The following is a 13,986-nucleotide window of genomic DNA, read 5'->3' as shown; positions in this document are numbered from 1 at the left end:
CTACTGGTAATATTTTCATGAGATGTTCAACGTTCCAAGGATGGAGAATGGGTTTTCCCTCCATATCCTTCAGTTCGTAGGGTCCCTTGAGGAGGGTTTTGGTCACCCGATAGGGTCTCTCCTAGTTGGGGTCTAGAGATCTTGGCCCCGCCTCTTTTGTGGCGTGGAACACCTTTCACAGGATGAGGGAACCAACTTCAAATTCTCGCTTCTGAACCCTTTGATTGTAATACCTTGCAATGCGCTGTTTGTAGACGGCGTTTCTGAGCTCAAGTTTATTTCTTCTTTCTTCTACTATATCCTGTTTCTCGCGAAGGACCATTTGATTCTCATCTTCACTGTAAGTAGTTGTGCGGAACGATGAAATCTCAACTTCTAGCGAGATTACAACCTCTACACCGAAGGCTAGGGAGAATGTGGTTTCTCTCGAGTTGGTTCTCTTTGTGGTGCAATAGGACCATAACATGCTGGGAGCTCCTCAGCCCATCCCCATTGAGGGCATCGTGCTTTGCCTTTAATGTGTGTTTGATGATTTTGTTGACAGCCTTAACCTGGCCGTTGGCTCTTGGATGGTTAGGCATGGAGAAATACTTCCTGATATCAAGCACTTCACAAAAACTTGTGAGACGAGCATTGTCGAATTGTTTCCCATTATCGGTTACGGTGGAGTGGAGTATTCCAAATCTGCATATGATGAATTTCCATATAAAGCCGGTCGTTCTTTATTTTGTGATCTTGGCAAGTAGCTCTACCTCAACCCACTTAGTGAAATATTCTACTGCGATATTGGCAAGTCTTACCCCCTTTACCTGTAGGCAGAGGTCCAACCAGATCAATCCCTCATTTTGTAAAAGGCCAAGGGACGATTATTGGACTAAGCTCGCGCTGTGTTGCTTTGATGATGGGAGCGAGGCGTTGACACTTGTCGCACCTTCCTACAAACTCGAGCGCATCTCGTCTCATTGAAGGCCAGAAGTACCCTTGACATAATATTTTGTGGGCTAATGATTGCCCACCAGAGTGGTTTCCACACATGCCATCATGCACTTCTCGTAAGGTGTACTATGCTTTTTTTCTCATTCAGATACCTTAATAGGGTAGTGGAATACCCTCGTTTATAGAGACTGTTATCAATTAGGGTATATCTGGCTGCCCTAATCTGAAGCCTCCTAGCCTCAATGATGTCTTCAGGGCACATTCCTATTTTTAAGTACGAAACGATTTCGTCTAGCCAGGTTGGCTTGGGGTCTATCCCCATAACTATTACTTCGGCTAGTTTAATGGCTTGTTGCGAGATCCTGCTTATAGGGATGCTATCGAACTCTTCTATCTCCTCGCTTGTGGCCAATCGAGCTAGAGCATCGGCATGACTGTTTTGAAATCGCGGAATTTGTTTGATCTGAACGGACTTGAAATTCTCAAGCTCTTTTCTAACGATTTGAAGATAGTAGTCCATCGTTTCTCAATTCGTCTGATACATCCCATTAACCTGGTTGACCACTAGTTGAGAGTCGCTATGCACCACTAAGCTAGGAATCTCGAGCTCTTTGGCCATCCTTACTCCAACTATTAAGGCCTTGTATTCGGCCTCATTGTTGAAAGTTCTGAAGTCGAAGGGTAGGGCTTCACAGAAGAGGTGTCGATTCGGACTAATTAAGACGACACCAATTCCAGACCGATCTCCTATGGATGAATCGTCTACGAAAAGATCCCAAGGGACATCTTGTGGTGCTCCTACCAGGGATTTGATGCTAAATTCTGCCATAAAATGAGCGAGGGTTTGGCCCTTGATTGAGGAGCAGGGCTTGTATCTTACATTGAATTGTTCGAGCTCGACTGCCCATTTGACCATTCGTCCTGAGATGTCAGGTTTCTGTAAGGTTTGACTCAATGGAAAATTGGTAATGATTTCAATGGGGTGCTTCAAGAAATATGGCCTTACCTTCCAAGCTACCATAACCAGTGTTCTAAGTAACGCGCCAATATGTGCATTGACATGAGGCGAGGCTAAGGCGCCAATGTGCGCCTAGGTGCACATTATTAGTTTTTTTTTCTTTTTTTTATACAATTCTTTTATATTAAAACTTATAATTATTAAATAATTTATAATTATTAAATTTTTTTATTGATTAAAAAGTTAAAATAATATTAAAATAGGAAAGCGCTTGATAACGTTTTTTTACGCATTTGCCTCGACTAATCTCACATTGTCCTTAACTTGGCATCAACGCATCACCACGCATTACACATTTTAGAACGCTGACCATAACCACGGCATAAGCTAGCTTCTCCAGAGGAGAATAACGGAGTTTTGCCTTCTGGAGTACCTTGCTAGTGTAGTACACAATGTGCAGTATTCTTTCTCTTCTCGAGTTAGCACGGTGCTAATCGTGTGCTCCAACATAGTTAGATACAACATCAGGACATCGCTCACCTTGGATTTAGACAAAATCGATGGCCGAGTTAGTTACTTCTTTATCTCGTCAAAAGCATTTTGGTGCTCGGAGGTCCATTTGAACCCCTTTCCTCTTGGCAATGTATTAAAGAATGATTTGCACTGATCTGTTGATTTCGACACAAATCGATTGAGGGCGACGATCCTCTGGTTAGGTTTACGTCCTTGGGTCGGGTTGGTGCCCTCATTTCAATGATTGGTTGTATTTTTTGGGGATTTGCTCGATCCTCCTGCTATTCACCATATAGCCTACGAATTTGTTTAAGCTCACACCGAAGGCACATTTCTTGGGGTTCAATTTCATTCCGCATTTTCTTAGGATCCAAAACATCTCGACGAGGTGCTAGTAGTGGTCCTTGGCAAACGAGATTTTGACTAACATATCGTTGACTTATACTTTCATTGTTTTTTCAATTTTCTAGGTGAACATATAGTTTACGAGGCGTTGATACGTGGCTCCAGCATTCTAAAGCCCAAATAGCATCACACCGTAACAACATAGACCTCGGTTCGTGATGAATGAGGTATGCTCTTAGTTTACATAGGGATCTGATCGCACTCGAAATACGCGTCCATAAAGCTGAGTAGCTCGTGTCCCGCCATGGTGTCTATCGTTTGGTCTATCCTTAGCAGGAGAAAATTATCTTTTGGGCAAGCTTTGTTGATGTTGGTGAAGTCGATGCATACTCTCCAATTTTCGTTATTTTTCTTTATAAAGTTCGAGTTAGCAATCCATTTGGGATATTTGGCCTCATGTATAAATCCGTTGTAGAGTAGCTTTTGCACTTCCTTACTTAGCATCTCATCCTTCTCTAGGTTTAGGGGGCGGCGTTTCTGCTGCTTCAGTCGAATTGAGGGGTCTATGTATAATCTGTGACTAGCGACTTCAGGATCAATCCATTTCATGTCTTCATGCTTGAGACAAAGACGTCGAGATTCTGTCGGAGGAACTCCACTATCTCACCTTGAGTCGGTTGCTATAGCTCATGTCTTATTTTGAGTTCTTTTGACAAGTTGGCTTCACAAACTAGTATTTTATCTAACTTTTCCACGGGTTCTTCCCCTTCAATTTTCGTACATGGGTTGAGTGAGCTGGGGTTAAATTTCAATGAACATACCACACTCACACACGGAGGGACGCGTTCGCTCTGGCATCTAAGATGGGCTTTCGTTTGGCATCCTTAACCAAGTTCACTTTTTTATACCTCCTATGCCATGAGGTATGGAGAATTTTAGTGAATAATGATACAGGAAAACAACGGCTCTGAGGCTGAATATCAAGGGTTTCCCGATGATGGCATCGTAGGGCGACAAGGAATCGAACACTACAAACTCGATGTTTAGCCTAACTTGTCGAGGGCTTGCCCCAGCTTCAACTGTGTGCTTGATCAATCCTCTTGCCATTGTTAGGATTCCGTTTAGCTCGAGAACCTTGTTCAGATATGGTCGTAGGAAGTGGACAGGTATGCCCATCAATTTGAGCATGTTGGTGAAGAATACGTTGAGGGCACTTCTCGTGTCAAATGGACCTTGGGGATGGTAACTTTGGCCACAGGTATTGAAACTACCAGGACTTCCAAATAGAGGTGTGGGTCGGCTTCGTTTTGGTCGAAGGATAGGTGGTCATCTGTTGGCATTCTACTGTGCTTCTCAGTTATACCGATTTTAGAGAGGTCGATGACAATAGGTCTCTTTAATCTCCCTGGCTCGCGCATTCTGTGTGTCTCTCAGTATATGGACATGAGGCGTATGTAAGTCAACATTGCAATCCTAGGCCTCAGCTGGTCTCCGCATATTACCCCGATCCCATAAGCGATATGAAATTTCATACAATAATGGTATATTGATGTGGCCACTTTGAATTCGTGTAGCATAGGCCTTCCCAATATGGCATTATAATTGGACAGCAAATCAACTACTATGAAGTTAACCAAAATTCTCCTTTGGCGATGAGTTTCACCTAGTTCTACAGTGAGGACAATTTGACTTCAGGTTTTAATGGGGTCTCCGTCTCACCCTTGCAGATTTCTAGGATTTGGTTGAAGGTATCGTTCTGAGATCTCTAGATGCCTCAGGGTCCGAGAATACAATACATTGACCGAACTCCCATTTTCTACAAGTGTTCTACGCACTTTTACTCCTAGGACTGGCATAGTTATAACCAAGGCATTGCTTTGATCTTGCAGAATCTCCTGAAAATCCTCTTCTGAAAACCAGAACCATTCGGACTCGTCGTCGCGTCAAAATCAAACTTTGGGCCTTTTATCTCGTAGTTTTGCCAGATACGGACATCACGAGCTTGTCTGTGCCTCGCCCTTTGAAACCCTTTAATGTGACAATTTTCGCCAATCATCATCCTGATTTCGACTCTGGAAGGTGGGTTGCGATCTAGAATGGTCTGCTGGGTCGTTAGCTGAGTCCTTGCTATGGGACTGCTACGAAAGAGGTTGATCTTTTTCTCCTGATTTAGCAATGAATTCTTGCAAGCGACCCTGCGAATTAAGGACTCGACTTCCTCCTTTAGATCTCAACAGTAGTCTGTATGTCCTGTCGATCTTTGATACTAGTAATATTTGCCTTAGTTGTTTCTTGCTAGTCCCTTTTTTCTTCGTCCTTGTCCCCTATTTGAATAAAGACCTTTTCCAAGGTGATTTTTGGCGGATGATATTCGTGGAACCTATATGGATGGGTCTTAGGACGGTCCATTTCCCTCCTGTATCTCCTCCTTTCGGGCTCGAGATTTTTTCTGACCTTTTTTCCATAGCCAGGCTTCTGGGTTTGGGATCGTTCCTGGTGTCATCTTGTTCTGACGTTGCTTCCTCCACACTTATATTTTTTTAGCTCGGTTCAGGAATTCATGGTACGTTCGGGGATCGTCTTCTTGTACTGACCATCAAAATCGTGTCCTAACTGTAATCTGGAGAGTACAGCCATAAGTTCGGCATCATTGAAAATTGTTTCAACCTCCATGGACTAATTGTTGAATCTGCTCAGATCGCTTTCGAACAATTCACTTTTCCTTTACTTGATGTTCACCAGTCGCTCTTTGGGCTTAGCTCTGGCCTTAGAGCCCATGAATTGGGTTAAGAATGTCGTAACTAGGTCGTTCCAATTTTTCACGGACCTTTGGTGTAACCTTTTGAACCATCTTTGAGCTTTATCTCTCAGGGTCGAAGGGAAAGCTCAGCACATGATAGCATCACTTGCCCCTTGTAATTCCATCCACGAGGTGTATTTGTCCAGGTGGCTAAGGGGATCTCCATCCCATTCATATGCAGTCATCTGGGGTATCGTAAATTTCTAAAGGAGGGGTTCGGCGATAATATCTTTCGTAAAGGGAGAGTGTCGTTTGGTAAGTTACTCTTCCGTCCTTCCCTTGTTTTTAGCTTCCAGGTCGGCGATGCACTTTTTGAGTGGACTCATTTCAAGTTCTGATTGTTCAAGTGAGCATGTCAAGTTGGGTCCAGCATGTTCTCCCACAGGGGTTAGTGAGTGCTGGGAATTTAGTCTGTCAAACATACTGCCGGCCTTCTTGGCAACTGGTTCCGTTGCTAGGGCTCGACTCCTGATTTCAGCGATACAACTTTTGGAGGATTCTGCCTTGGAAAAGTGAAGGGATTTTAACCCTTGTCTCAGTTAGAGATTCCACCTCGATATCTGGTGGGAACATGCAGACTTGGTTTCCTTCCCATTTTGGTCTTGTCTTCCTGGAAAATTGTGTGGGGCATTAGTTTCATTTGGGCAAGTATGAGACTGAATTCCTAAAGTGGAACTGCGGCCCATGGCTTTTGCTTTAGTTGTCGTTGTTATGGAAAGATGAGGCCATTTTCACAATATGAGCCCTCCTTCTAGCGCCAAACTATTGATGCCAAAAATCGTAGGGATATTCTTGAGCCAGCTTTAAGAAAAATGACACTTTGTATTGATTATGAAAAGTTAAATCGTACAATGTGTGTGTATGGAAGGCCTTTTTCTTCTTGCCTTAAAAGGGAAATGTTTCTCGCTATTTATTGGAGGCTTTTAGCTGAAATTATGTCATGTCAATTAAATCTGCTATAGTACTGAACTCGGACAGCGCGTCGCCGATCTCTCCTTTGATTGGTCAATATTCCCTCAGTTAATGATAGCCTGCCTAGAATAGGAAAACCATGGTGGTTGATTGGTGGAATTGGGCGGTGCTGACGTCATTCCCTCCAAGTGTCCTTGATTGATTAGGTGATTTGACGAGGTGTAAGGAATCTATAATCATTATATCCCTCGAAACTACGGTGTCAATGATGCCGAGCTGACCTTATGTGCTTGAGGTTGGGTGCGTATGGGTCTGGGCTGACAACGTTCCGATCAAGCCCAGAGATCGATGGTCAACAATTATAATCAATGTTTTAAAAATTGATTTGAACCAATTGATTCAACTGGAACCAAAATCAGTCCGATTAAGTAATTCTAAAACCTATAATTAAAAAAATCCTAAAACCAGTTAAACTTGCCGATTTTTGTAAAATTCATGACCCATTCCCAATTTAGTTGATTCAACATATGTAAACACGTGTGTGTGTGTATATATATATTATTAATTATTATTATTTTTAAAACATTGAGTTGATCTGAGTTTAACCCTAGTTCAACCTTTTGACTTTTGATCATTCCTTTATTTTGAGTCGATGATCGGGTCAATTTTAAAAAAGTGGTTAAAATCACATCTTCACACAAGTACAACTACGATTTTGGACTCAACTCAAAACTTAGGTCGACCCCATTCAAACTGACCCAATTCGATTTGACTTGGGGTTTGGCCTTTCAAAGAAGCATTAAGAACACCCCTAGCCCTATCCTTTAATATTCTAGCATATTTTGCTTCACAGTACAATACTTGGGAACTCGAGAGAAAGTTGCAAATCAATTCCTAAATAATTGCATTGAATTTATAGCACACCAAGCAAAATCCCTTAAAACTATAAACTGCATCAAATTTAGACGTGAAATATAATGGATTACAAAAAAGGTTAGATACAAACTACTTTGAAGAATAATGGTGATACGAAATCTCGAAATCTCACCCAGATGGTGAATTTTAATTCCAAAACCATGAACCAAAAAATCCTACAATAACAAAGATTGTAAAACCCCTAATTACACGTGCTGTAATTCGCACCCAATGGTTTTGAATGCCACAAGAAAATTAATCCATTGATAAGTTCGATAATTTTTCCATTGAAAAACAAGGAAAATTGAAACAAAACTTCATGAGAAAACCTCAATTTTTATTCATATGAAATGTCTTGTTACAATTGAAATAATAACTCCTATTTATATGAAAAACCTAGAAAAACTAATTAAGGACGGAAATTAATCTAAAAGATTACAAAGATGTCAAATAAATAGAATTCTACCATAAATAAAACACCTCCCGAAATTTGGAAAATCGCATCCAGAAGTTGAACTATGCGGTCGTATAGTATAAATCAATGCAGTCGCATAGAACAAATAGTCAGCTTCAATTTTGTCTCGAAAATAGCCTATGTGGTCGCATGGTTTAATTTTTGAATACGCCTCCTCTTCATGCAGAATTTTGTGAGGATTCTAGATTATACTCATCGGCGAAAATCCAACACCCAAGCTAAAAGTTATGCCCATTTTAATCTACACTACTCGTTTTTCCATATATCGTCCAAAACTTTGAATCCAATGCACCGAACATGATTTTACCTTTATGACTAACATGTAACTCGATGTTAAGCTTGCAAATATCATCCTTTATAGCTCGATAATCTCGACGCTTGATTTTATGATTTCATTGGCTGTGATCAAACTGGACTTCGCACTGTCTCCACTCGCCAATCATGGAATTCGCTACATTGCAGGTTAATTTCCTCATTTTGAATTCCAAAGCTTGAACAAACATCTTGGAAACTCTAACGTCCTTAATTAAGCCCAAATTGGTCCTTGGCCTCTTGCCAACAATCATTGATTCTCCGGTTGTTTGTGGCGTATCCCTAATCACATCATTTCCTCTCTCTTCGAGATGATTCGTCCTCGAATCCGAAGCTTGATTGTCCAAATTATAACCTTTATCTCTGATCATGGCAAGAACATGAAATTGTCCGTCTCGTCTTGGATGTAATTTGGACTGCCTTTGAACCCGTATTCACCTCACTCGTAAGTAAACCCAATATCCTTCACTTGGATCAAAGTGTGTACACCTCGACTGTTTCTTTTTGCAAGTCAATGATGATCCCACAACAATTTCACTAGATGAATCTCCTTGCGCTTTCCTTGTGTTACTCTGCCTAAGCAATTGCAACAATGTCACCTCCAAATGATGCATTATTTCCTTCAATTCAGCTTTGTCCTTCAACCCACGGAATATGAAATCCTTACAAATAAATTCCGTCCATGGGCTTCGATATTCCTTTGTTTCCTCAAAAATCACAGAATCGACCTCTGGTAAGTATGATATTTCCAAGCAAAGATGTTGTTGCTGAATTTTATCCACCATTTGATAATTAATACTCGAGTCGGGTGGTATTCCAACAGAATTAATTTTTGGGATCAAGTCTTCGTTAACCTGCAAAATAGAAATATCCAAAATAAGGAGGGAATTGTTAGGCCAACGCCTCCTCAACTCCATTTTTGATTTAAATTTAATATTATTTTATTGAAGATTGTGTGATTAAAAGTAGAAAAGATAAAAATTTAATTTAATGTAATGAAAAATAAGGCTTAGAATCTTTTCTTCAATTGTCTTTATTGCATCCCGAAGCAACGCCCTCCATTAACAAATAATACATATTTATTCTCGCATTAATATGTATATAAATATTGATTCTAGCATATATCGTAATCTGTGCTTTCCCGGATAAACAATCGTTTGACGGAATTTGATTTGATTGCAATTTTGAATGCTGTAATTAAAGCTCAATTCGATTCCTGAAGGCTTGTGGCGGAAATCTACGAGTGTTGCAAACTTTAGGGTTTCTTGGATGCGAATTAGTATTATTTATTTTATTATTGTATAAATGCTTTTGGAAGTGGATCTAGGGTTTTTGTACAGACTGGTGGCTGCGGCTCTAGTGCTTCTGTTTGGCCCTGTGGGGTGGTTGGTGGTCCGTCAGAAATGGCAGCACACATTAACCAGGAAGGATGAGATCAGGAGACTTCTGGCCTTGGCGTCCGATGAGGCAGCTAGGGCTGAGTTTGAGGCTGCCGCTGGTTACAGCTATGTTTATAGCCATAGCTCTCCCGTGGCGGCCGAGCCTGAGGAGGAGACGGCGGTATCTGTTTCAGGATCATCGCCGGTGCGGCAATCCCAGTATCAATGTGAGGTGTGCTTTTCCCCAACTACAACGCGCTGCAAGCAGTGTAAAGCTGTTCATTACTGGTACGTCGCAATTTTTCTGAAATCTTTGATCTCTTGTTTCAGTTACCTTTTTATGCATACATTTTTTTTTTCTCGCTTGATGTGTAGATTAATGCCATTTGTTAATACACTTTCATTACAAGTTTCTTGAAATTTTGTCACAATCTTTTAAATTCTTATAGATACAAGTTTTTCATATTGAACATAATGTTGGAACGAAGTTTGATTGATTTAGGGCCTGTATTAATACTAGGCACTGGGATGGTCCTTCAGGAAGTTGCTGTTGGTGCATAATATTAAAGGCTCTCAATGCATTGTTGTTTTTCGAATTATGATCTTGTATTAAAAAAAGAGAGGAAAGAAAAGGGGATGAAAGTAAATAGTGGCCAAAAATGGACGTCATTCTATTTGTTTATCTTTACAACTGCAGTTAGATAAAGATTCACTAATATATTTTTCTACGCTTTGTCCCTGTCATTGCTGTATGTGTTGCCACTCACTAGTTCAAATCTAGTCAATGTAAATTGTAATCAAATCCATAAAAAGTACAGGTGCAAGGCCTCTTTAGGCTTAAGCGCAAAGCTTTAAGTTGAGGTGCATGCTTCCACACATCTATGCAAAGGAAAGAATTGGTGATATGGAACTATTTTTTCCCCCTTTTAACTAAGTTTTAATCCCTTCTCTGTTTAGAACTTTTATTTTGTATTCTGCAAAACGTGTGATATATGTACTGACAAAATACTGCAAAGATATAAAAAATAGGAATTATGCTCCTGATAAACTAAAAACCATTTAATATCCATAATATAATAATTTAACAAAATTTGTCTACTTTGTAACCAAACATTAAATATATAAAAAAGTAATGCTCATCATATAAGTAACCACATAAAAATGTTGTAATCGACTACTAGATTTAGAAAAAAAGCCTAAACATCTTCAATCATCACTAGTATTAAGATCTTTAAGAGAACCATCAGCATATTTGATTCCTTATCATCCTCATCTCTATAAATTCCATTCATTCTTTTTCCTTGTGATCCACTTGCAATGTTTTCTTTCTGCCCTCTAGGACAGACAGAGATAATGAAAAGTTTAATAAGAGGTGAAATTTTGTGTCTTAGGTCTGTCGCATGGTTGCATATTGGTGAAAAAGTTGCAACTTCACTTCGTTCTTCAACTGTAGGAGGCTAGGGCTCACTTGCTTCATTTTTTCTCTCATGTCTTTTCCAATTCCTTCTTTATAGTTTCAGGTTGAATGTGTTTTAGATACAATAGGAAACCTCTAATATGTACCAGGCTATAGAAAAGTAATCCCAAAAGCTGAGACCAGTTATAAAATGCCTTGAAAGGTAGACAAATAAGCCGACACCTTAGTTGCCATGAGGTTTATACCTCAATAAGTTGAGGTCACATGAGCTGCGTCTCAAGATGTAAGCCTTAGACTATATGCTTGTTTGGATTTCGTTATAAGCTGTTGAAATTATAATATGATAGAACTGAGTGGTAGATTAGTTGATAATTTTGGCCCGAACAAAATGTGTATGTTAAACTGAAGTTTGACTTTGACTTTTAAATTATAGTGTACTTATAATGAAATCCAAACCAGTACCCTTTTTAAAATAATGGTTGGAATGGAAGGAAAGTATAGGACAAGAAAAGGGATTTGGTTGTGAGCACGACTTACACCCCTCTCCAGCTCAAAAAGCTGTTTATTTTATTTTCTTTTTTCTTCTTTCATTTAAATAATTTACATGGTAGTTGGTATTCAAGATGTTTCATTTTTTTCTAATAGATCTCTTTCCCTTTCCATGTAGCTTTGTCACCCCTTTTCCTCATTAGGTAACGAATAATTCTGATTTTATGATGCTCTTATTAGTGGTTTTCTTTTATCGCGAGGATAAAACATGTTGCAGCTATTCACCTCATTTTGTTAATGTTTCAGCTCTGGAAAATGTCAAATAATCCATTGGCGACAAGGTCACAAGGATGAGTGCCATCCATGTAATATCACTGATCAAAACATTGACGTGGGAGTCCAATCTTGTCTTAAGGAGTTTAAGCAAGATGAGGTTGAAAGTAGTGGTAATTTTATTGGGAATCAAGGAAAAAATCTTGCCAAACCTGTTGACTCATCATTCTTAGAATCTACATTTATAAAACCGAGTCTTCATGAAGTACCTAATGGGAAAGATAGTACTCAAGTTCAGAATGCTGTCGATGAGAAACAAAATGATGTAACTTTGATGGCATCAAGTACCTCACTTCCTGATGAATGTTCTCCATCCACCGTTTTGTGGGAATCGTCTGTCCCTTCAGGTGAAAACTCAAATGACTCTTCTAGATATGACAGGCAGACTACCTGTACTAACATGGAGAGAAGGAAGTCAATATCTTTGGAGGAACCTATTATGTTGGATTTCACAGATGATGTTGCTACAATTAAACCTAATGAATTCAAATCTAGCTGTATTGATTTAGATAATCAAAGTGGATCTTCAACTTCATCAGGTTGGAGTGGCTCTGGTTCGGAAGAGCACTCATTTTCTGAATCTTCTACACCCTCTTCTGGTTTTTGGGAGGGAACAATTGACCCAATCAAATCCAAGATCGACGCACTTGATCAATGTGGTGATGTTAAAGTGCCAAATTGTCACCCTTCTGTATGCTTTTCTATTGCAGCTAGAATTAATGTTCGACCTGTAGAAGGTCTAAGTTCTAATGCAAATAGAAATATGGCAGGCGACCCTCATCCATCTACATCAGTGCCCAAAAAGTCAACAGATGCAGCTCCACTATCAAAAGAAGCACATCCATATGTTTTGAACTCTAGAATACCACCATTAATTAGTTCAAAAACTTCTAATAGTAATGATGTTCAGAATATTTCCACCGAACCTAGTTCAAATTTGAGAGAATCTAAGTGCTCCTCATCTAGTGCTTATTGTGCTCGTACAGCATCAAGCTCTGAAAAGAATTTTCCAAGTGCAAATGTTATGAGAGATAGTAGTTTGCAATCTTTGACACCTGATGTGTTAAGTAAGAGGACTGAAGACACAAGCAGAATTTCAAAGGCTGTGAAATTTATTGAAGTTGATTCTCGGACATCTAAAGTTGCTGGAACCCAGTTTTTTTCTAGCACCAAGAAGCCTGTACCTAATGCGCTGTCCGTGAAGATTGGCAGAGCTCATGGGGTTGATGCTTGTTCCTCACAGTGTGGTTGCCTATCACAAAAAGCTAGGTTTGACACAAATATATCAGTGAGGATTTTGGACCCACTCAGAGATTCTAATTTGATGTGGCATAGCTCATTAGACTCTCGAAGTGATGCTATGGGAAGATTCAAGGTCTGTAATGAAGCTTTCATTGTTATATTTACCCTCGATTCCTACATATGAAGATATAGGACATTGTTAAAGTGATCTTTTTTACAGGGGCTGTTTCCTTATGATCTCTTTGTGAAGCTTTACAATTGGAATAAGGTTGAATTACGCCCATGTGGACTCATAAATTGTGGGAACAGGTAACATGCCATACTTGTCCTAATTTTGGTAAATTTATCTGTATATTCATATAACGCACAACTCTCTCTCTCTCTCTCAAATTAAATCCATATAAGTCATAACTACCTCTATGGTACAAACTTTGAGCAGAAGACTAATATTTTTCTTACTGTTTATTGAAGTTTGAACTAGTACAAGTGCCATTGTTTGAATACTACACTAATTCTTGACATTATGATCTACTGGATATAATTACTTGTACATAAGAATTTGTGACTCTACTATAATTTCCAACATTTGACAATACTTTGAAGCATGAACATGTTGGCTGAGTCAGGGTCAGTGTGGGACATGTCTTTCACACTGATGCATGATATTGCTGGGCGTGGCGTGTTACCCCCTTTTTTCCCTTATTACATGCAGCATACATGCTTCGACAGGCAATTGGAATAGTCATTTAAAGTCTTAAGAGAAATTGCACACAAATCTTCCAGACTTTCTTGAACTTTGGTAATTTCAACATCTACTCACTTTGATCCAACAAATTAGTGAGCAATCTGTTCTCTAGTGATTTATGCATAAAATAGATGAAATCTGAGAGCGATCTGAGAAAGGAGGCACTAGGCAGTGTGGAAATGTGGGAAGATCTGGACATGAAGAGTGAAAACCGG

General features: G+C 39.6%; 2 protein-coding genes across 2 annotated transcripts in view; one reads left to right on the top strand and one right to left on the bottom strand.

The window, feature by feature from the left end:
* Window positions 1-2,992: 2,992 nt before the first annotated feature.
* Window positions 2,993-3,859, bottom strand: LOC111371146. The gene is made up of 2 exons (XM_022993054.1): window positions 3,661-3,859; window positions 2,993-3,393 (listed from the first exon to the last, which is right to left on the bottom strand). Exons 1-2 carry the CDS (start codon window positions 3,857-3,859, stop codon window positions 2,993-2,995), a joined length of 600 nt encoding a protein of 199 aa, XP_022848822.1.
* Window positions 3,860-9,200: 5,341 nt separating this feature from the next.
* Window positions 9,201-13,986, top strand: part of LOC111371689 (ubiquitin carboxyl-terminal hydrolase 16-like) — a 10,297-nt gene continuing 5,511 nt past the window's right edge. Inside the window, exons 1-3 of the mRNA XM_022993818.1 lie at window positions 9,201-9,833; window positions 11,758-13,159; window positions 13,247-13,335. Of these exons, the coding sequence (XP_022849586.1) occupies window positions 9,472-9,833; window positions 11,758-13,159; window positions 13,247-13,335 (1,853 nt within the window). The 5' untranslated portion in view covers window positions 9,201-9,471. The remainder of the gene's footprint in view (window positions 9,834-11,757; window positions 13,160-13,246; window positions 13,336-13,986) is intronic.

This window comes from Olea europaea, chromosome 22, assembly GCF_002742605.1.
Source record: "Olea europaea var. sylvestris chromosome 22, O_europaea_v1, whole genome shotgun sequence".
Classification (NCBI taxonomy): Eukaryota; Viridiplantae; Streptophyta; class Magnoliopsida; order Lamiales; family Oleaceae; genus Olea; species Olea europaea.
Note: the sequence above shows the minus strand (reverse complement) of the source record. Positions and strands in the feature narration are given on the sequence as shown.